This window comes from Channa argus, chromosome 20 (genome assembly GCF_033026475.1).
Source record: "Channa argus isolate prfri chromosome 20, Channa argus male v1.0, whole genome shotgun sequence".
Classification (NCBI taxonomy): domain Eukaryota; kingdom Metazoa; phylum Chordata; class Actinopteri; order Anabantiformes; family Channidae; genus Channa; species Channa argus.
The window spans coordinates 17,010,132-17,031,918 of NC_090216.1; the positions used below are offsets into that span (position 1 = coordinate 17,010,132).

Genomic DNA, 21,787 nt, shown 5'->3' on the forward strand with positions numbered 1-21,787 from the left:
TTTTAAAAAAAAAGAAAAAAAGAAAAACACATCTTCAATGACAATAAATAAGCAACTGAAATGAGTTTACAGATATAGATTTGTCTTTATTGGAGTTTATTTCCATCACTGTGTCCAGTTCTTGCAGCAGTTGTATGCGAGGAATGACTGACCGGGTCAAAACGAAACGCTTTTTTCTGATTTTGACCACATGGCCCCATCCAGCGATACAAAGGAACAAATAAACTTTGAGGTTTCACCATTTGTCTCTTACATACAAACTGTACATATATACTTTTACATACATTATCAATATGTGGGGAAAAACAAATTCTATCAAAAATGTGATACCCAGTTCAGATAGCATGCTGAATGCAAGTACTGATTCAGTACACACACATACGGTACATACGCACATGCATGACACACGTGCATACAAACAGAAACACACTTTTTCTCCTCTTTACACACAATGTTTTATACAAACACACACATCTATCACATACACATGCACACGCGCACACACACACAAACACACGAAAATAAAGCGACATGCGGCCAATGGTCAACACTACGGAATCGAGCTTCTAACCTTTTATACACAGGCCTTTACTGAGAATAATGCTCCGCTCTTTTGTTTCATTTCTTTTTTGCCATTTATCTTGAAACAGTGCCACGACAACATATCTTTAAAAAAAAGGGAGAATTTGCCTCTGTAGCTTCAAAAAAAATTTTGAAGAAAAAAAAAAAAAGAAAGCCACCATAGCAGCAGTTTAAGGAAAATGATCAGCACATTTGTGCTGTTTTATAGAAGACACATAATTGACAGCCAAATGAAAGACGGAGAATTTAGAGAAACGCAAAAATGTAAACCAAAGTTTTAGTTACATTATGTATAAAAATATAATATTTACTGTATGATCTACCCCTGACCCTTCCCACCCCATGACTGCAACAAGCATGAGAGGCAGAAATTAATATCCTTCACGTACTTGTCACTGTTGAAGAAAAATTATCAGACTGACACCTACAAACTCACGCGCAAGGACTGAAATAAAAAGTCTCTCTATACAATGTTCACAATACAATTTTTCTGATGATTTTTCTTTGCATTCAGGAGAAAAATGCATAATAAGACAACTTTCATCCCTGTTATATTTGGTCATTTGGAGGAGTGTGGGTGTTTTAGACAAGTGTGCTTGTGTCTAGAAAGTTGCCCAACTCAGTCCTCTCAGGTAAGGTGGAAACAAAAGCTTCCTTTGCTAAGGCAGCGCCTTGAACCCTTGTGGAAGGTTGCGGCTCTGCTTCTTAGCGCCGCTGGTGTAAATGCGGCTGTCCCGAGAAGCGAGCAGGATGTTGTTGAACAGCATTTGTGATCAAGTTAATGTTCTGTAGACAAACTAAAGATCTGTCTGTGTTGGAAATATAGAGTAAAGTAAAGTAATGATACAACACTAATCATCTATTATATTAAACCAAGCACAGACAGATTTTGCAGCAGAGTACCACAGGTGATTTCTTCTTTATCCCCCGAATTCCAGTGCATCTTTGCCAGAATGCTATATTTCTTCAGGACCCAAACAAATCTCCCCTTGAGATTTCTTGCAATTTGTTTGGTTCTTGCATGTTTGCATGACAGTTCTTTTCTCAGTGTCATAAGGAGTATATAGTAATGGTGGTTCCATGTTAGAATTGTGACTTAAAAGTGCCTCTCATCATCACACTGTTACCTGTTCCCATGCAACTAATTCTTGCGTCATCCCTCGTCACCTCCTGCAGGCTGTGCTGATGGAGCCAACTATTCGTATTCCAGGAACTGTTTGTGGTAAAACAAAAGGTACCTGGGGAGGTAAAAGCACCACAGGGTCAAATTTAAGCATCGCTAGGAAGAAAGCAGTTACTGTCAACCAGTTAACACACACACACACACACACACACACACAAACAATAACTTTAGCTTCAGCATGAGAAAACATCTAATAGGTGGTGTGCTGAATGCTATGACTATCTCACCCTTCACTATCCAGCACGTCTTTGATGCTGGCCTTGGTTATGATAGCATCATCACATTTAAACCACTGGTCCTTGTGCTGCCGGATGAAAGTGGTGTAATGGCCGCTCTCTAGTGTCCCCTGGTGGTTCACCACAGCAAATAGACTATATCTAAAAGAGAGGGGAAGAAGAGAGTTAAGAACAACTCAACCTATTTCTACATACACTTATAGGAGGTCAGTTTATACATAATAAACTGGTTTAGTTTGGAATGTGCAGAATATGTGTTGGATCTGATAGTGATAACTTTTACTTACTTGTTGTCGTTGCTGAAGGGGTCTACAGTCTGCTGGTGCTGCCCGTTCATCCTGCTTTCTTTACTGAAACACATAGCAGGCCCAGCTTAATTACAACACCAATAGCTGCTCCTGGAGTCGGTGGCCAAAGTCTCTTAATGTGTTTCAATTTCTACATAAAGTGCATTCATTCCCTTTAGAGACGCATCAGGATAAAACACTTGGCTGCTAGTTTTTAGAATCAGCATTTGACCGATACCCATGTCTCTGTTTTTTACTTACTTGTTATTTATTCCCTGTTATGTGGCAGGGAAAGAAAAAAAATATTTACAACCCTAATTCAAAGAAAGTTAGGACGATGTACAAAACCTAAATACAAACAGAATGCAATGATTTGCAAATCTCAGCAACCTGTATTTTATTCACAATAGAACATAAACAACATATCAGATGTTGAAGCAGACATTTTACGGAAAACATTACCTGATTTTGAATTTGATGGCAGCAACACATCTCAAAAAAAATATAAAAAAATGGAACAGAAGGAACATAAAGCTGGAAAAATTGCTGCAAATAAAAAACTAATGGAGGAGCATTTGACAACTAATGAGATCAATCTGTAACATAGCAATAACATTACTGGGTATAAAAGGAGCATTTCAGGGAGGCAGAGCTGTGTGAATGTAAAGATGGACAAAGGTTCACTAATCTGTGACAAACTGCATCTAAAAATCGAGGAACAATTTCACAAAAATGCTCCTCAGTGTAAAATTGTGAAGACTTTAAAGATCCAACCATCTACAGTATATAATATCATAAAAGATTCAGAGAATCAGAAGAATCTCTTTGCGCAAGGGACAAGGTCGAAGGTCAACCCTGGATGCCTTCAGGCAGCAGTGCATTAAAAACAGGCCTTACCTACTGGACATCACTGCATGGGCTCAGTGATGTCCAGTTCACCGTATAATCCACAAATGTAAGTTAAAGCTGTATCACGCAAAGAAGAAGCCATTTGTGAACACGATCCAGAAATGTGCCTTCTTCTCTGGGTCAAACCTCATTTAAAATGGTCTGAGGCAAAATGGAAAACTGTTCTGTGGTCATCGTGTCCTGCAGACTAAAGAGGAGAGGGACCATCCAGCTTGTTATCAGCGGACAGTTCAAAAGCTTGTTCCAACTTTTTTGAGATGTGTTTTTGCACTCAAATTCAAAATGAGCTAATATTTTCCATGAAATGGTAAAATGTCTCAGTTTCAACATGTGTTGTGTTTATGTTCTATTGTGAATAAAATATGGGGTTGATGAGATTTGCAAATCATTGCTTTCTGTTATTATTTAGGTTTTACACATCCTCCCAATTTCTTTTTAAATTGAGGTTGTATTATTAAAACATACAATCATAACATTATGACCATCTGAACTCCAGATCTCACAAGGTATGCTGTGGTATCTGGCACCTAGCCAATAGTAGATCCTCGAAGTCCTGTAAGTTGCAAGGGGGGGTACCTCCATGGGTAGTAGCATATCCCACAGATGGTGGAATGGATTGAGATCTGAAGAATTTGGAGGCCAAGTCAACACTTCAAACTTGTTATATTCTTCAAACCATTCTTGAACCATTTTTGCAGTGAAACAGGATGCATTTTCCAGCTGAACAATATTGTTTCCATGGAGTAATGTACTCGGTCACCAATGTTTGGGTAGGTGGTATAAATATTCGGATGTTAAAGTAAGATCCAAATGAATGGCAGAATCCAAGGCTACTTCTTCACATAGTGCATCCTGGTGTTATCTCTTCCCCAGGTAAATGACATATACATAACCGGCTATGCACATGATGTTAAAGACAATTTAATTCCAGACCAGCCAAACTTGTAGAACAAGACCTTCTTGTCATCCGTTCTACATTTGTGCTTTTTGTTTTTAGCTTGATGTTCCACTCTGCACGTGGACTATACTGACCTGGAGGCCATGAAGGGTGTCATGTCCAGCTCCAATGGGAAGGAGACATAAGTTGTGATCTTCCGCCGTAGTTTGGCTGAGTGCTCAAACCTCTGAAAATGGACATGTGCATAAGCAGACACACACACACATTATAGAACTTTTCCCCGATAACCCATCACTACTAAATTAGCAGTTAAAGCGACAAACAAAGCCTATTACTTTGAGGTGAAAACAGGCTACGATGGGCAGCTTCTTCATGGTCAGCTGCTTGGTGGATTCCTGGTAACTATGGCAACCACTGCACTTGATTTTTGCACTGCTGCCGAGGTGCTCCGGTCTGGTGAACCTACACGGGATAGGATGAGGTTTAATGCATCTTTGTGTGTGTAAAGCTATCGCTAGCCCCCAAGGTCACTGCTCAGTGGACAGTAGTTTCAGGGAATCATGCATTAAATATGAGTGACAGATATGATACATGAGCTTAATAACATAACTAGAAGTTATAAGTACTAAGTTACACTGCATATACAAAAGTAAGTAGAATGGTAGATATGATATATATTTAACCTATAAGTATCATGTCATGCGAGTTGGCTACATGCTGCATGCCATGAACAGTTTGAACTTACATTTTATTGCAGGAAATTATTCCTGAAATCCCAGTGGGATGGGTTGTATATGTATTCATTAAATACTTTGACAAACTATGTGCAATTTCAACCTTGCAACATTCTATTTCTTTTCTGTCTATAACAGAAAATAAATAACAGAGTGTTATTAAAAGTCAGCACAGGGTGTGAAGTAGTTTGTTTCAGTGACTCAAATAAGTCACGTAGGTCAATGCAACCTCTCATTGAGTAGTTCTTTCTTTTTACCTAAGCTCTTTACTAAATCCTTGATTTCTGTTTTGTTTATAACGTACCTGTAGACTGACTCTGTCCCTGTATTTGACGCTATGCTAAAGTTCCCGATCATGTTCATTGGCAGTGTTAGTCACCTGCGCAGGCAATCTGTGAGTGTTGTGGCTCCAGTGGTGTGACTCTCTCCGTTAAGTGTTGATCCGTCTCCTCCAGGGCTGAGGGGCCAGAATGGTGTGGAGGAGCCAGGCAAGTCCAGGCTGATATCCCAAAATGGGTCAATGGTTGTCGAAACACCACTGATGGGAAGATATCAAATACTGTAGATTCTATGACTTTCAGGGTGTTGATATATAAATCTGACAGTCAGCTACCAACTTCGTACACACAGTAAAACACTGTACTTTGTAATCTACTTTAGACAGAGACAAAAAATGATTGTGCCATTGACTAAATGGCATTGTGGCTTAGACCCTTCCACCACTAATGTTGCCAGATAAGATCTTTCTGTGGCATTATGGGTACTCTCCTCACAAACCTCAATTCAGAGGTGCACAGTGCAGCTTGGTACTACTAGGACCTCTTAGGATTAGATATACCAATACACCCAAAGTGTCCACCTCTCTCCCTATTCCGTATGCAGTTAGAGGGCAGTCCCTCCAGGAATATGTGATGCTTCAATTCCAACAACAAATTCTACCAATCCCCCTTGAATTCTGCAATGCACTGCAATTGAAACATCATAAAAACATGCATCAACATGCATCACAATATATTTAGAAAAATTGTTGTGAAATCAGTTATTTTAGGCTGCGACAAATCACAAAAGGTCCACAAAATCTTGAGGTGATGGGAGAACTGCACAAATAATAACAGAAGGCAAGGTATAGATTTGGTAACAATGAAGAATGGCTGTACTGCTTTGGGAGACAGGACAGGACTGGACTTTAAGTGGGTATCAGTAATGTCATAGACAAAAAATTAATTGTATATAAATGTAGAATAAATTTGACCCGAGTGGCTGATTCTACACCGACAAATGTGACTATACTGAAATATAAAGTAGTGACACCACAACAATGTAAAAGAGCTGTAATTAATCAGTTGTGAAAAAAAAAAGGCGTAAAGTTGCAATACTTTGTCTGGCCACTAGGTAGAACCAGAGATCAACATTACAGACTCTGCCATGAAAGGGTTTTCCTGTTGCTGCAGTGAAGCAGCTGAGTTTGAGTTTGAGTGTGTGTGTGTGTGTGTGTGTGTGTGTGTGTGTGTGTGTGTGTGTGTGTGTGTGTGCGTGTGTGTGTGTGTGCGATGGTGCAGTATGTGAATGATAGTGAGGGTAACCTCAGGGCAGGAAATTAGAAAGTTCTGATGCAGAGCTGTGAAGGAAAGTGTGTCATTTCTGAGCTGTTTTTTGATCAATATAAGTCAAGCATACTGTGTTTTGCTCTGTTAGGCTTTATACACTCTATCGTGATACATTAATAATTTTTCCCATTGTTTTTCTTTGTAAAGAATGACACATGCACTTACTGGCACACTTGGCAGGTGACGTCAGACTGCAGGCCTCCTGTGAAGATTTGGTCTATGATGCAGTTACAGTGGTTAGGGTTGTTGGCCTTCTTTCCATTGTCATCTGTGTGGACGTAAACACATATAGTCACTAAAAGTAATGCTGTATAACTTGACAGAGACATCAGGTTCAGCTGGCCCTGTTTTTAAAGGCGCCTCTGTCATTACACACTGAACTTAAAAACACAGCCATAGTAGTGCTCCAGTGTTGGAATCACCTGTTTGATGTAAGACATATGCGGGATCACTTTCAAAACAATAACATTGGTTCAACTTGCTAGTTTTGCATTTTAACAACTTGGTTTGGACTCAAACTTGCTGTACGTCGCGTAAAACATAATCAGAAATGTTTATCGCCACAGGTTCAGCTTCTTGCAGCAACATTGCGTGTGTGAAGAGAAGCTGAAAAAGCAATGTGGAGACTCTGGGGACACTACAGCCTACAGAGGAAGGGAGATGTAGCTGTTTCTATGTAGTAAGACTGGGGTCTGCGTAACCATAACAACACATGAATGGTTAGGCTAGGTTACTAAAAAACTGACCACCTTCTTGTGCTGCCTTAATACACCAACTTCGCTTGTGCACCTAAATATTTTTCCCCCACTGTAGCGTTATGTTGTATTGTTCAAACATGTTGTAAACAATCCATTAGGTCTGCAGCTATCAATTATTTTAGTAATTAAGTATTCTTTTAAGTATACTTGCATTGTTGTAGAAGAATAAACTTTTTTATTGCTTGAATTGCAAACCTCCCCTGCTAATTTAGCCTACTTCAGCAGTGCAAGTTCTAGGATTGAAAATCAAAGAACGACTTAAATTATATTTAAGCTGTAAAACAAAAACTCCCTTTTACAGAAATGTCCCACATGACAAACTCTCCAGAGAACACGATACAAAAACCATACTATAAGTGTAGGGATGTGTTTCGTTGTAGTAACTGTGGGTCTGTGTAAAATACCTGACATGTTTGGTGTCCAGAAAAGCATGTAGGCTCATACAACTACAGTAAGAGCACAGTGTCACAGCAAATGATTTATATAATGTAGTTCCACAGCTGTGCATAAAAAAAGCACACTTATCAATCTAGACACCTATGTATCCAATACTGTTGCAGTTTGATGGGCACAGCAAATTAATAGTCATAGAAACAGCGCTAGATGTGTTTGGTCCGAGTGAGACTGTGTCTGAGCTGTAATGTTCAAAACAAAGGTGTGAAGTGCTGGAAAGCATTTGGTAAAGATCAGCTGTGGCGCAGGAAGGCAGAGTGGTCGTCCACCAATCCCGCAGTTGTTCGTTCAATCCCCGGCTCCTCCGGACACATGTCAAAGTGTCCCTGAGCAGGACAATGAACGTTGCTGCCGATGATTTATCAGCTCCGGTGTGCTCCATCCCCCAAAAGGGCTCACGTATAAGCTCTAAATGGGTTCACTCTGTGGACTGGAAGTTGTCTGCTATGATGCTGAAGCACTGACAAGATTTGGTTAGTTTTTTCCACTTGAACTGATCCTAAAACTCTGCTTTCTTTGCCACTGTCTCACTCTTTTCACCATTTTTCAATCTGCGCCATCACTAAAACACGTGGGGTGGTGTGCGACAGAAATAATCATCTATGCAAAACACATCGCACGTTTTAAACTAAGTCTTTGTATCAATGAATTTTAGTAATCGAGTAACTTGAGTTTCTGGATGAATCATTTTAGCCCTACACGCCATCATAACTTGACTTGACTTTGAATCGTGTTATAAATGCCGTTTCTCCTTTAGCATACGAGAGGGAAACAATGTTTGTTTTTCTAGCTGTGTTGATTAATCAAGCAATATGTGTGTGTCTTGTGTGCATTTGACCTTTGCAGTGTCTGTGCAGTACGTCCAGCGCCGCAATAAGGAACTCATGCGCGTCCTGCTGCTCATAGCCGGCCAGATGTCGAGCGTGAGTCCACACCAGGTGGAGCAGACGAAATGGAATGTGAGGTGAGCGATGGCCTGAGTAGAACTGGAGAATGGAAGTGGGTGTAAGTGTAATAAAACTTTTCCCTCTACACCTTCATCCAAATTGCTTTTCCCACCTATTTAATTAAAAAGTAACATATAATAGTCACCTCCTGGAAAAGTTGCGACATCTCGCACACCAAGCAGGAGTTGCTCTGCATCTCACATTTGTGTCGGTCAGACAGAAAGAAGTCACGCAACAGCGGCGTGTGTGTCAGTGCCTGGACAATGCAGTTCATAAAGCATGTGTTGCCCAGGTTGATCAAACCACGCAGGCCTACAGACGGAGGACAGAACGAGCAATTAAGAACAGGGAGGAAAGAAAGACCTTTTCATTGGCTGCTGCAGTAGTTTATCTAATCTGCAATGTTGTAAACAGCAGACAACCATCACACACAGAGACAAACACACTGCTAAACACCTACACTGATGTCCCAGAGGTAACACTGAACTGCATGCAGGAAAACCCTTGTCAATAACAGTAGACCATACCACACTGTCTGCATGCCTGAAAGGGGCTTGAAGCCCCACCTCAGACCCAGATGAGGAGGGGGAACAGGAGATAAAAGTAAAAGGAAAGAAGGAGGGAGGAAGGAAGAATAGAGGTACTGTTCTCACAGTTGAGCAGCCAGGCCTGTAATTCCCTTCACCTTAGACAGTGCCAGGGATGTTAATGGTGCTACAGCAGATCCCTTCAGGCTGCTACAAGGTGTTAAACGTATGCCAGCTCTCCTCTTTCTCTCTCCCACACACTGCTGGACTCTACCACTGCATATTCTAATAATCCCTGTAGCTAAAATAGATTCTGTTGCTTTTCCTCTGAACACAATACCTAAGACATCTTTTTGTCCAACTGTCCATTCATCACCTCAGACAGATGCAAACAGAACATATTTTGTAAATTATTTTGTAAATAAAGTATCAGAATTGCAAGTTTCATACTTTCAGGACTAGGAGTCAGAGTAATATGTTGGGATGCAATTGCTGTGTATATAGGAACAATAGTAATTGAAACTTATAGAAATCTCAGATTAATATACATCCACCACACAGTACAAAATACCACCCCAATTCAAAGTTGTGATGTGTAAAATGTAAATAACAACAGAATGCAATGATTTGCAAATCTCATCAACCCATATTTTATTCACAGTAGAACATAAACAACATATCAGATGTTTAAACTGAGAACTTTTACCATTTCATGGAAAATAAAAGCTCATTTTGAATTTGATGGCTGCAACACATCTCAAAAAGGAGGAGCATTTTAAAACAGGTTAGTAACATTACTGGGTATAGAAAGGAGCATTTCAGAGATGCAGAACTCCGTGAATGAAAGATGGGCAGAGGTTCAACAATCTGTGACGAACTGCATCTAAAAATTGTGGAACAATTTCAGAAAAATGTTCCACAAAGTAAAATTTTGAAGACTTAGAAAATCCCACCATCTAACGTATATAATATCATCACAAGATTCAGAGAATCAGGAGGAATCTCCCTCAGGCAGCAATGCATTAAAAACAGCCAGGATTCTCCACTGAACATCACTGCAGAAATCACTGTCTGAACACAGTTCGCTGTGCAATCCACAAATATAAGTTAATTAGATTCAGCAAAAGGGATCAAAATTTAGTTAACAAGATCCAGAAACGCACCATGTTCTTTGGGTCATTTATAATCGTCTGAGGCAAAATGGAAAACTTTTCTGTGGTCAGATAAATCAAAATGGGAAATTCTTTTTAAAAGCCATGGACACCGTGTCCTGCAGACTAAAGAGGAGAGGGACCATCCAGCTTGTTATCAGCAGACAGTTCAATAGCCTGCATCTCTGATGGTGGGGGGGGGTGGGGGGGGGGGGGTGGGGGGGGGGGGGGGGGGGCATTAGTGCCTACAGTGTGGGCAGCTTACACATCTGGAAAGGCATCATCAATGCTGAAATGGACATAAAGGTTTTAGACAATGTCTCTTTCAGGGAAGAACTTGCATGTTTCAGGGAGACAATGCTAAACCACCATACTGCATCCATTACAACAGAATGGCTTTGCAGGAGAAGAGTCTGGGTGCTGAACTGGCCTGCCTGCAGTCCAGAACTTTCACCAATCTAAAACATTTACTGTATCATAAAACAGAAAATCTGCCAACAAAGGCTCAGGACTGTTGAGCAGCTAGAATTCTGCATCAACAAGAATGGGACAACATTACTCTACTAAGACTCCAGCAACTGGTCTCCTCACTTCCTAGAGGTTTACAGATGTTAAAAGAAAGGGGATGTTACACAATGGTAAACATCATACTGTTCCAACTTTGTTGAGATATGTTGCTGACATCAAATTCAAAATGATATTTTTATGAAATGGTCAAATGCCTCAGTTTCAACATCTGATATGTTGTTTATGTTCTATTGTAATTAAAATATGTTTTTATTTACATTTTACACATTGTCCCAATTTTGGGGGAATTGAGATTGTAAATAAAAAAAATTGCTGGTTTAACTACCACCTATGAAGATGCTCATGTGAACAGCACACTATTAGGTTAACACTTACAGTACAGTACGTACAGTAGTTTGATACACATGTCCCAAATCAACACATGCCTAAGTGAGAGCAGACTACATTTTTATTTTTATCCATGTTACACAATGTGTGATATAGAGAAAATCTGATGGGGCGCGCCAACCAGTGGGGCCACATAGTAGCTATCCAAAAAACAACCTGATACAGAAACATTATTAAAATAAAGCATATTTAAAACTTTTAATAATAGTGTTATCTTCTGTTACCTATGTTTTTTCCTGAAAGCATAAAGGTCAACTGTTACAAAAAACTACAACACATCACTAATTTATACTGTGAGGCTCTGAGTGCCATAATGCAGTGATGTCACAATAATTTCTAGAAGTAGAACTACTCCTCGCTAGGAAGTAGGAAGCCTCATAAATAACTTTCAATTTTTACTTTAGAGTGTTTTAGTCCCAAGTTTATTTTCAGTCCAATCCCAAGAAGTGATTCTGAGATGTTTGATACATACATACCCAGATCTCGGATGTCTGTCATGTCACTGAGCAGACAACAAAGAGAGAGGGTTCTGAAATTTCTTGTATGACGTAAAAAACTGTGTGATCTACAATTGGGACGATTTGATGATAGGGGCTATACTGCTTTATCTTTCTGCATTTACACTATCAGTCTACATTCAATCCCTTTGTGACACCAAGATACAGGCCTTAACTGACATCATCTGCCCCAAGGCTGATGTGTGTGAATGAAAGAGAGACTGACCGATAGTACAGTTGGAGGTGATTCTCCTTCTCTTGGGGTTGTGGCGGAGCAGCTCTAGCTCTCTCTTGGTAGGCTCCCATGTTGAGTATTTTTCTCCTATGCCTTAGACACACAGCAGTACACAAACAAATTTGAAATTTGAACATTTGCATTCCGCTTTTAAGCTTTGGGAAGGCAAGTTATTAGTGTGACACCTTTAAGAGCAAGGCAATTCAAAGTGCGTACATACACAAGTTAATATAAAAACTAATGAAAATGTGAATAAATGTAATAAAATTCCCTTCCAGAAATGTGAAATGAAATTGTGTAGGTAAGAATGGGAATGACATGAGGTCACAATGACCTTGAGCTTTGACCGATTATGTCAAAAAAATCTAATCAGTTCATTTGTTTTAATCCAAGTGGATGTTTGTGCCAAATTCTAGCCAGGAGTTCCTGAGGTATCGCGTTCATGAGATTGGGTTGAACAGACAACCCCGAAACATAATGCCTCTGACCACAGCTGTCGCCAGTATAGTGGTTTTAAAAGTGCACCAAAATTGAACACTAAGACATGAAAAATGATACCGTGCAGGATATAAATGATGAGTCTCACTTAAACTTAATTACAGGTACAAAAAGGGGCAAACAGAAAGGTTTTAGGACTTGATTTGGTAGAACATAGTTGGAAAACCAAAATAAAGTGAATAATGGTCTGAATACTTTTTAAAATGACTGAAAGGATGCAGGATGATGAATCGTTGTTCATGATCTTCAACATTAGCCAGCTGGGCACTGACTTTTAGGATTAAATTGTTCTTCTTTCTTCCAACATTTGTTAATTGTTTAACTGAGGAAAATGTTGGGATATTCAATCCCTGATTTGTTCAATCCTTACATTCTTCCTTGTACGGAACCATAGCCACTTGGTCTTACTGTTAATGTACATTTTTCTGTCATCTGCAAATAAATAATGGAAAGATGTGCTGTTATTTGTTTTAGGGAAACTGTGAATTGATGCAATCTCTCTTTAACCCTGAAATACAAGCGCTCAATGAGAAATGTCATTTGGCATAGTGTGTATATCACAGTGTACACGACTAAATGTGTTGATGCTGAAATACCTTGCATTTTCCAGGCTTTTCTTTGTTCTTCTTTGGCGATCTGTTCCATGTCTTTGTCATATATGTAGTCTTGGCACATAAAGCAGTAAATTCCCCCATACAGCAGGTCGATAGCTGGGAAGACAAACAGGAGGAGGAAGAAAACAAGGCAAAACAAAAAGAATCCTTGGTTATGTTCGAATGCAGAAACCGTCAGTTTTATCTGTAAAAAATGGGTGTTAATGTTAACTGCTCCATCACTCAGTCTTTTTCTACGCAGGTTATGTTGTCATGGTACTGCGATGCTCTTATCTGCTGATACATCACATATCTGTTGACACGATTCAGGTACTACCAACTGACAACCCCAGAGAAGTCAAGAGGTGAGAATGAGGAGGGGGTCGAGGAAGGCGCCTATAAACTGTACAATCTCTCACGTCACACGCTCGCTTAAACACACACTAAGTCCGACCAAAACAACCCCTAAACGACCTTGTTCACTTACTCTACTCACCTATTCTGTACCCTGCAGCTACCTGTTTGCCGTTGCCATGTCAACATGCCTATCAGTTGTTGTCATGCTCTGCAGGTATGAAGATAACTGAAGGAAGCAAGGAATGAGTATTACAGAATTAATAAGAGAGAAATTTTAAAAAGAAGAGAAGATGGGGCTAATAGTGCAAGTAGATGAATAAGATTAAGAATATTAAAGAGGGTCATTAGGTAACCATGGGAACCACAGGAGGTAAAAAAAAAAAAAAGAGAGAGAAGGATGAGCCCAATGTGAGACTACAAACAGAATGCACCAAATAGTTTTGAGTTAAAATGCATGGAATGGGAAAAAAAAAGGACGACAAGCAGGAGGGAGGAGGGGAAGGAGGAGGGACAGCAAATTAAAAAAGGTTAATTCCACAGGGTTTGTTAAAGATGTCTTAATTACCTCCTTCCCAGTCTACTGAGATCTGTGCCTATTTTCTCTCTCTCTCTCTCTCTCTTTATCTCTCTGCTAACCTAATTAAATTCACAATTAGAATACGTGGGAAATCCACACACACACACACACAAAAGGGGGTTTTCTGAAATTAGCTATAGGTATAAAGATGAAATCGGTAGTTGCAACCCGAGTGCCTTCGCTGCAGCGCTCTGCAGTGTGACATACTTCAAATGCAGCTCAAACACCCTAATTCCATTATGTGGAAAATAAAAGAAAACACCTTGTGTACAAGCTGGGATACCATGTCTACACTAAGAGGATGGCGCCATGTGCTGAAGATAACAAGCTGTTTATTTTATGTGCCTCTGTTCTTTTTCTGTTTATTGTTTTCATATACAATCAAAGATTGCCCAAATGTATAAAGCACTTGCCAGCTTGCAGAACATATAATGAAAAAACTGCATGTTTTCCATCCATGTCCGACTGCAGAAATCTTTCTGCCAAAACGTTACTGTTGTACTGTTCTGGACTCACACAAAGTCAGTTAAGTCCTACTTTTAGGTAGCATCATTAACAGCTTTCATTTGATTGGTTGCGCGATGAAAAGGAAAAGAACAACATGATGATGCCTTTTAATGTCAGAGGATCGTGAAAATCAGGTTGGTATATTGCCCAAATATGTACAGATAAGAATAAGGTTTTGTTTTCAAAGTGAATGTATGAGCATGTAGTGACAGAATCACACCATCACTATCCCATCTAATTTTTCATGGATAACACAAAAGCCTCTGTCAATGACGCAATCGAAGACTTGATAAAACACCTACAGTGAGACCTTACTACAATTGTTGTTTTTGAGAACTGGATGAGGTTATTGACAACCTTCTCACATCTGTACACAAAAAGCTTGAGCCAACACGCAGTTGGCAGCAGGAGTTTGCTGGTTGTCAAGCAACCTAACTGAACAAGCTACATCTTATTATTTTTAAATAATTGGACAGTTAAGGTAGCCATTTCCTTCTTCTTGACAATGACAAGCAGGATGTTGATGTGGTAGTAATCTCTTCTTGATTAAGTCACTACAACTCCTTGTACCTGGATTTGGGCAGATCCTCTCTATCAAATTGAATGGGAAGTGTCTGAACTACCATTACTACCATCAGGCCCCTCCATAGACATGCTCTGAGCTTTATGGGGGGGGGGGGGGGGGGGGGGGGTGTTGAGAGGCACCCAAAATAGCATAGCATCATCATACTTCAGCATAGGGATTGTATTAACAGGCAACAAGCGATGCCTGGTGTACACTCGACACACTATTCCTACTATTCCTACAGACTATTCATAATTATCCAAGCTTAAGAACAAGTATAGTCTTTATCTGTCTGTTGCCACAAATTTGATTTTTGCCCTGATGTGCAATTTGAATTGTGGACTGTGTCACGTAAATTCAATTTGCCATAGGCAGATCCCTATCAATTTCTGGACACAACAAAAAATATAAACAAAGAGATTTCCACGGACTAAAAATTATGATGCTTTTAAAGTTTGAAAAATGTAAAGAGGTCTGAGTTGCAAGATATGCTCCATAACTTACCTTAATGGGAGTAGATGCTGAGGAGGCCTACTTTAACACAGACTCAAAGAATCATCCTGGCAGCAATGTAGAGATTTCTGCTTCATAGAACCCCAAACCCTGCACATCGCACGCGAACATGAATGGGTCCCTTGGTATTACCTATACAATGCCCAAGGCTTCGACAAAGACTCAAGCTCATGACAAATTTAGTTTGATTCCTTAAAGCTGCATATTTTTGCTTTAACTAGTAAAAATTAATTATAAACTTATCACTGGATGGAGTAATTTTGGTAATTGGTGATGTTCCACAAGCTTAGGAAAAACAGTAAGTATTTTCCCTTTGATTTTTTTTAACTACCTACATATCAATGTTTTCCTTCCATTGCACAAAGTACAAAATACATAACTTAAAAACAATAAGTTCATTTTCAGGACTTTTCTCTGCAAGTATTCAGTGACTTTTAAGCAATGGTTTGATTATTACAGGCTGTGTGTCCCTGTGGGAGTAGCAGGGATGGGAGAAAACAGCCAACTTGGTGTACAGCAAACACCCACAACTTTGTTCAAATCTGCAACCATCCAGATTTTGTCTATTTGATGCAAATATTTAATTCACAGATTTGAAACCATTTTTGCCATTTCTCACTGCAAATACCTTCCAACTGTGTGACCTCAAATTGAGCTACAACACAGTGTGGGTGGTGTGTATTAGAAAATAGACTATCACCATCACTGACATTACTAAAGGTCAAATCACATTTTTTTGTGCAGACCTTAAAAACGCAGACATACAAACCCACTTTGAAAGCATTCTTTACACTGCTTCTTATTCACCCATTTGCACTCAATCACACATACAGACCGATGGGGGAGCTGCTGTGCAGTTGGCAAACACTCACTGGGAGCAACTAAGTTGGGGTTCAGTGTCTTGCTCAAGGACACTTGAACATGTGACTGGAGCAACCGGGGATCGAACTAACAACTGCTCTACCTTCCTGCGCCACAGTCACTAATAATTAATTTGTTACATGAGGCCAAATACACTGGTGACAATCAATTCCCTCTTGTGGCCATACATATTAGATGGTCTTGCAATTATGTTGCACTAGGTTGCGTAATAGCTTTCTCCGTCATTCTTGATTTAATGCATCCCAAAACTGCAAATGTGTGTAGGCCACCAAGCCTATGAGAAAGTCCAATATGTAACTAACTTATAGGCGATGGTGAATATCAACGCATAAACATGCACAGACTGGTGCTTATAAAGCCTCGGTACACCAGGCTACATCTTCATTAGCCACTCAGCTGTGTAATTAGCCCTTTAGCAGAATTTGTTTGGTAAGAAGCAGCACTGTTAATAGGGGAGTGTTGATGTGTGAGCAGGCCTTTATGCATAATGTATATTACTGTGTATCTACTATAATGCATCTACTATATCATTTAAGCAAAGGGGGATAATTGCAGCTATGGACGCTTGGTGTTACACCATGTGTATGACAGAACACCTAAAATATACTCATGCTCCAACTGCATCTGTGGATATTTGTGTATGACTGCGACTGTGTGTATCAAGTGTTTGAGTGTGTCATACCTAGGTTATGTCTTTTGCTCTTGGCATGCTCGTGGATGTGTTTTTTGGCAAAGCAGGCGAAGAAGACACAGTAGAGGCAGGAATGGAGTCTGTTGAGGTGAGCGCCGCACATGTGGCAGATACATGACTTGGCCTGGAAGAGAGAGGGATGGGTAGAGGAGGGAAGACAAAGTGATTGGCACGAGGAGAAAGAAATCAATTATCCCGATTGTTGCACTAACAGACAGGCATCTTCAACAGCTTTGGCTCGATCATCTTCAAGATCATAAAGGATACACATCTGCTTAAAAAATATCTGAAACACATAAAGTTGAAAAAGCTAAACTTTAAAGCTGTACTAATCGATATTTCTATGCCAACAATAAATTAAACGAACATGTCTAATATGAAAGGGGGTCACAAACCAACAAATACTTGCAACCCAAACATGTAGTTCCACTCAGCTTTGTGGAGGTTTTTTGCCACATTTAGCTCATTGTTTTAATTTAGTGGTTGCAACTAAACACAAATATTAAGACGTTGCAGCATCTATTACTGGACAACAACCTATAGCAGAAGCACTTGCCTTAGATGGGTATGACAGCCAATCTGTATGGTCAACTAAAGTAGTGTTGGAAAAACATTTAGTTTAACATATCAAGATGTCAAAGCTACCTTTCCAACAATTATTAGGCCATAGCCATTTTCTGGATAAGACCTGCCACACCTGGCCTATATTTTTGACTTCTATTGGTATTTAAAATAATCTTTCTATCTGTTAAAAAAAAAAAAATCCCATCTTAACTTTGGTTCAGCCACTGGTGTTGGGCAGAGTCACAATAGGTGACTGAAGATTGTTTTGTGTTTGCAGCAGTACCATATGCGAGACTATGTGAGTTACAAAGTAAACAGAAATAGGCCAAAAATCGTAAGATCTTGTACTTGTTTGGCTGTTTTCTTAATGTTTGACTTGTGCTCTGATGGTGAATGCAGAACAGTGCTCATGTAAAATTCATGTGTAAACTTCGAACAGCGACAATTCAAAACCATGCAAATGAGAAGCTGGCATGTCAATGAGCCAGAATGGATGTGACGACGTGTGAAGAGATGAGCAGTGCCTAGAAGATCAAAGCCAGTATAATAAGACAAGAAGAAGGGCAAAGAAAAAGAAAGATAATACGACGGAAAAGAAGATGAACAAAGAAAAAGGGAGGGACATCAAACAGACAATGATCGCTGGAATTTAGATGCCAACTTAGTACCACAGCCCAAGGTTGATTTAATTGTCAATTTTGTTGGATGTGTTCACCAAATGTGATCGGCTAGCTAGAACCAGTCACCTCCAGTTGAATCAGTGACTGTTTTTCTGCTTGTTTGCCTGAGGTTTGTACAAATTCCTGGTGTATACTGCGAACTAATGTTGCAGAAAAATATACATTTTATATGGTGGTTTGAATGTGGAAAAGTAATGCTACAGTAGCATCTGATGCATCATTGTTACAATCATGGAGTGAAGCACTGGTGCTTCGGTGTATTAAATGTGAGAATACAATGAAAAATACCCACCAAATTTACAGTCAACTTATGTACAATAGTCTAAAACCCAAATGTAATAAATTTATCTCGAGGATCTTACATTTTTAAATGTTTGTTGCTTTATAAATGCATTAGATAAACAACTGATCAAATATTAGAATTGGGATTAAACAAAAAAAGATTTGGGCCACTTCACAATCTTATTTGACTTTTTTCCTCAGAATTAAGTTTTTCTACAGAGAGTTAGCTTCGCATAACGACTGGAAATAGGGAAACAGATCCCCTTGTACTGTGTAAAAGTAACTAGATGAGCCTAGTTACTCAACTCTGATTGTTACATGTACTAATTAACAACCAACCTCTGTTGATCATATGCTGTTTATTCCTCTCAAACATACCTCTCCATCCTTAGACGGCACATGGATTAGGAAAAAGCCTCAATATGCCTTAATCTATTCTCATTCAGTGACAGTGCTATTATATGCATGTGTATTTTTTTTTGTCCCCATTGTATTCATGTAGAAATGTGTGTCTGCCTGTCAACACATATTTACATCCTTAACTATGCCAGCAGGAGTCTGAGTAAACATTTTGATAGACCAATCGCTCAGTAAGGCCTTCTAACACCCGGGGTTCTGTCCACATCGTATTTTCTCAGAGCACTGCATTGTCAATGACGAGCCATCTGCTGGCAGGATGCTATGCGAGAAGAGCAAGCGAGGGTAATGGGCTGGAAAGATCCTGGTTAGAAGTGTAAGTGAGGACATTATCACACTGCGAGTTGAATGCAACAACATCTGTCTTATCCATTGGCAAGAAAGCCCTGCATCCACGGACACCGTGCAGACAGGTGAAATAAAAGAAAAACTCGAATGCAGACAAAATGTTCGTTGTGACCATTTAAGGCAGTGACCAAAGGTAACAGAGAGGAGAGTGAACAGTGGAAAAACAGTTCCAGCGCACTCCCGTCTTCTCTAATGATGCACTTCCACTCATTACTAATAGGTCAAACTCTCTCTTAGCAATTGTGCAGCATTTGTACTTCAGTGATTCTAAGATTTAAAAAAATAATAATAATTACACAAGATATTTTATCTGCTAGTTACGCCTGCCAAACTTTATGGTAATGTTAAACAATAGATCTCAAGGCTCTAGAATTGTATGAACTACCTTGTTATGATTAGGTTGGTTCAAATTACAGTGGAGGGAAATGTAGATCTCCGGGAAAATAGACTTGTATCGAAAAGGAAAAATGAGCCACAATCAATAAAAATGTAGTGCTACAGGGAGGTGATATGCAGCAGGGAGTGAGCCCTCCTACCAGACTTGGCTGTTCCCTGGGATAGGGGGGCAGTTACAGGGAACCAGCAAATAATCACACCCTTTATTTCACACTTCCTGAACTAAAACCTCCCACTGATCCCATGCATAGGACAGGACACATGGGAACACACATGAATGCAGGCTCCATGTAGGTGGGCATGACAGTACTCATACGCACACTGCAGATATAAGCACATGCTTATAGTCTCTCCTCACACGGATTGTAAATCTTCACCACAAACGTGACTTAATAAAAGATGCTTCTTCTCTTCAAAAAGCATAAGCAAACATGCTGAAGCCATGTAAACTGGCTGAATGGCAAAACCACACACACTACTGCTTTAGCTTTTGAACCTTGTTGATCCTGTCACTCAGTGCAAAGTCAGCTATGCATTTATATCATCCTGGCTAGGTTCAGCGGGATAACAGGTCTACGGCAATACGTACTTAGGAAATCACGAATGCTCAGGGGCTTTTAAAGCCATTAAAGCTTCTTGAGCGAGGAAATACCACCGTTTAAATGCTGGCCTGCGGTCTGGTGATGGACGGAAGTAGAGTTGCTGCAGGCGCAGTGCCAATGCAAACAGATGCATGACGGCTATGATGCGGTCTCTGGCGTTAGATTAAGCTAACGTTCGACTGTGTCTGGTATATGCAGGTAGATTCCTTCGGTTTTTTTTTTTGGCTGCTGTTGCAGTCTGCCAGGTGTTAAGGTTGGCAATGAAAAGGTAGTTCAAGCACAATATCAAGTAAAGAATTAGACTGAACGTGGGCAGACAGAGCAAACACTAGTTGGGCATTCATGGTATGTGTTGTTTTGGAAGGGCGGGGAGCCGTCCACGCATGGACACCAACTAAAACACACACAGTCTGTCATATGTTGGAGCTTCTTCTTGTTACCTTGCGTTTTCTGGTCTCGGGTGAACCGCTCCACACGAAACACTGATAAATAACCCTCAGGTTCTGCTTCCAGTTGTCTACTTTGAAGCCGTTGACATGGGGGCAGCCTGCGGGACTCATGGTATTCACAGCATCCGGCTTTATCCGTCTTCTAGGCGATGAAACCTGTTCAAATCCCTCAAGGCAAACCCAATCCAAAGGGGCAGGCGGACTAGCTTCCCCAGGTACGTTATCCACCGACTGCTGCTGCGTTCTGGCTAACTGGACATGTCCTGGTTGCGGTAATGGAGACACGCGCAATAGCGAACATAAAGATAAACTTTTTCCAATAGTCTTCTTTTAGAAGCCGAATAATACTGAGGCGTTGAAATCCGGAATATCGCTTTGTCTTTTGTTCTTTTTATTAGCTAAATTACATGTTAGCAGACTGGCTAAAGTTGGTTAGCATTGGAATTTCAACAGTAGCTTACACGGTGGGTGAAGGCCCACCTCATTCATAGTGGTGGACCAATGAGAGCCGAGTACTGCGTATGATTGGCGTATGCCAACTTTTTTTAGTCCCGCCTCTGTGAAGTGGATGCTGTGTCGTGATTGGCGCCAGTTTCCTGCAAACCCCATCCGCCTCTACCATGTCGTTGATTGGCTGAAGCACAAATCAGCTTCATCGTACCAATCGAGCACGTTACAATGTGGCAATCAAGTGAATGATAATTCACATCCATCCTACAGTACACGTACAACCAAATAGATGAACATCATTTCACAAAGGCATGAAACCCAGAACTATATTCTTAAACAATTTATTATTAACAGATCCACAATAGTAAAGCTCAAGCTCCCAAATGACATGACAGTTTGTTTCATCTGTTGACTTCACCTCTTGTATAAACAAGCTGTCAAAACTGTTTTTCTACACAGTGCTCTAGCAACCTCTAGTGGATCCGACCTAAAAAACA

The 21,787-nt window shown here is 40.0% G+C and overlaps 1 protein-coding gene across 2 annotated transcripts; it reads right to left on the reverse strand.

The window, feature by feature from the left end:
- Positions 1–65: 65 nt before the first annotated feature.
- On the reverse strand, positions 66–21,273 carry usp22 (ubiquitin specific peptidase 22). Of its 2 annotated transcripts, XM_067487447.1 has the most exons (13): positions 20,832–21,273; positions 17,094–17,226; positions 13,014–13,127; positions 11,911–12,012; positions 8,740–8,906; positions 8,486–8,633; positions 6,602–6,704; positions 5,209–5,367; positions 4,431–4,557; positions 4,230–4,321; positions 2,289–2,351; positions 1,993–2,142; positions 66–1,820 (listed from the first exon to the last, which is right to left on the reverse strand). In XM_067487447.1, exons 1-13 carry the CDS (start codon positions 20,949–20,951, stop codon positions 1,778–1,780), a joined length of 1,521 nt encoding a protein of 506 aa, XP_067343548.1. In that variant the 5' UTR covers positions 20,952–21,273; the 3' UTR covers positions 66–1,777. The 2 variants fall into 2 exon arrangements, with proteins under 2 accessions (XP_067343548.1, XP_067343549.1); XM_067487448.1 differs by lacking the exons at positions 4,230–4,321; positions 4,431–4,557.
- Between the last annotated feature and the right edge of the window lie 514 nt (positions 21,274–21,787).

What these genes read in the sequence shown, in the direction of transcription:
- usp22 (XM_067487447.1), bottom strand. Translation starts at nt 20,951, where the DNA reads ATGAGTCCCGCAGGCTGCCCCCATGTCAACGGCTTCAAAGTAGACAAC. An exon ending in ACTGCACAGACACTGCAAAG is followed by an intron (nt 6,705 to 8,485) that starts GTCAAATGCACA and finishes ACGTCCACACAG; the next exon opens with ATGACAATGGAAAGAAGGCC. An exon ending in CCCTTCAGCAACGACAACAA is followed by an intron (nt 2,143 to 2,288) that starts GTAAGTAAAAGT and finishes CCTCTCTTTTAG; the next exon opens with ATATAGTCTATTTGCTGTGG.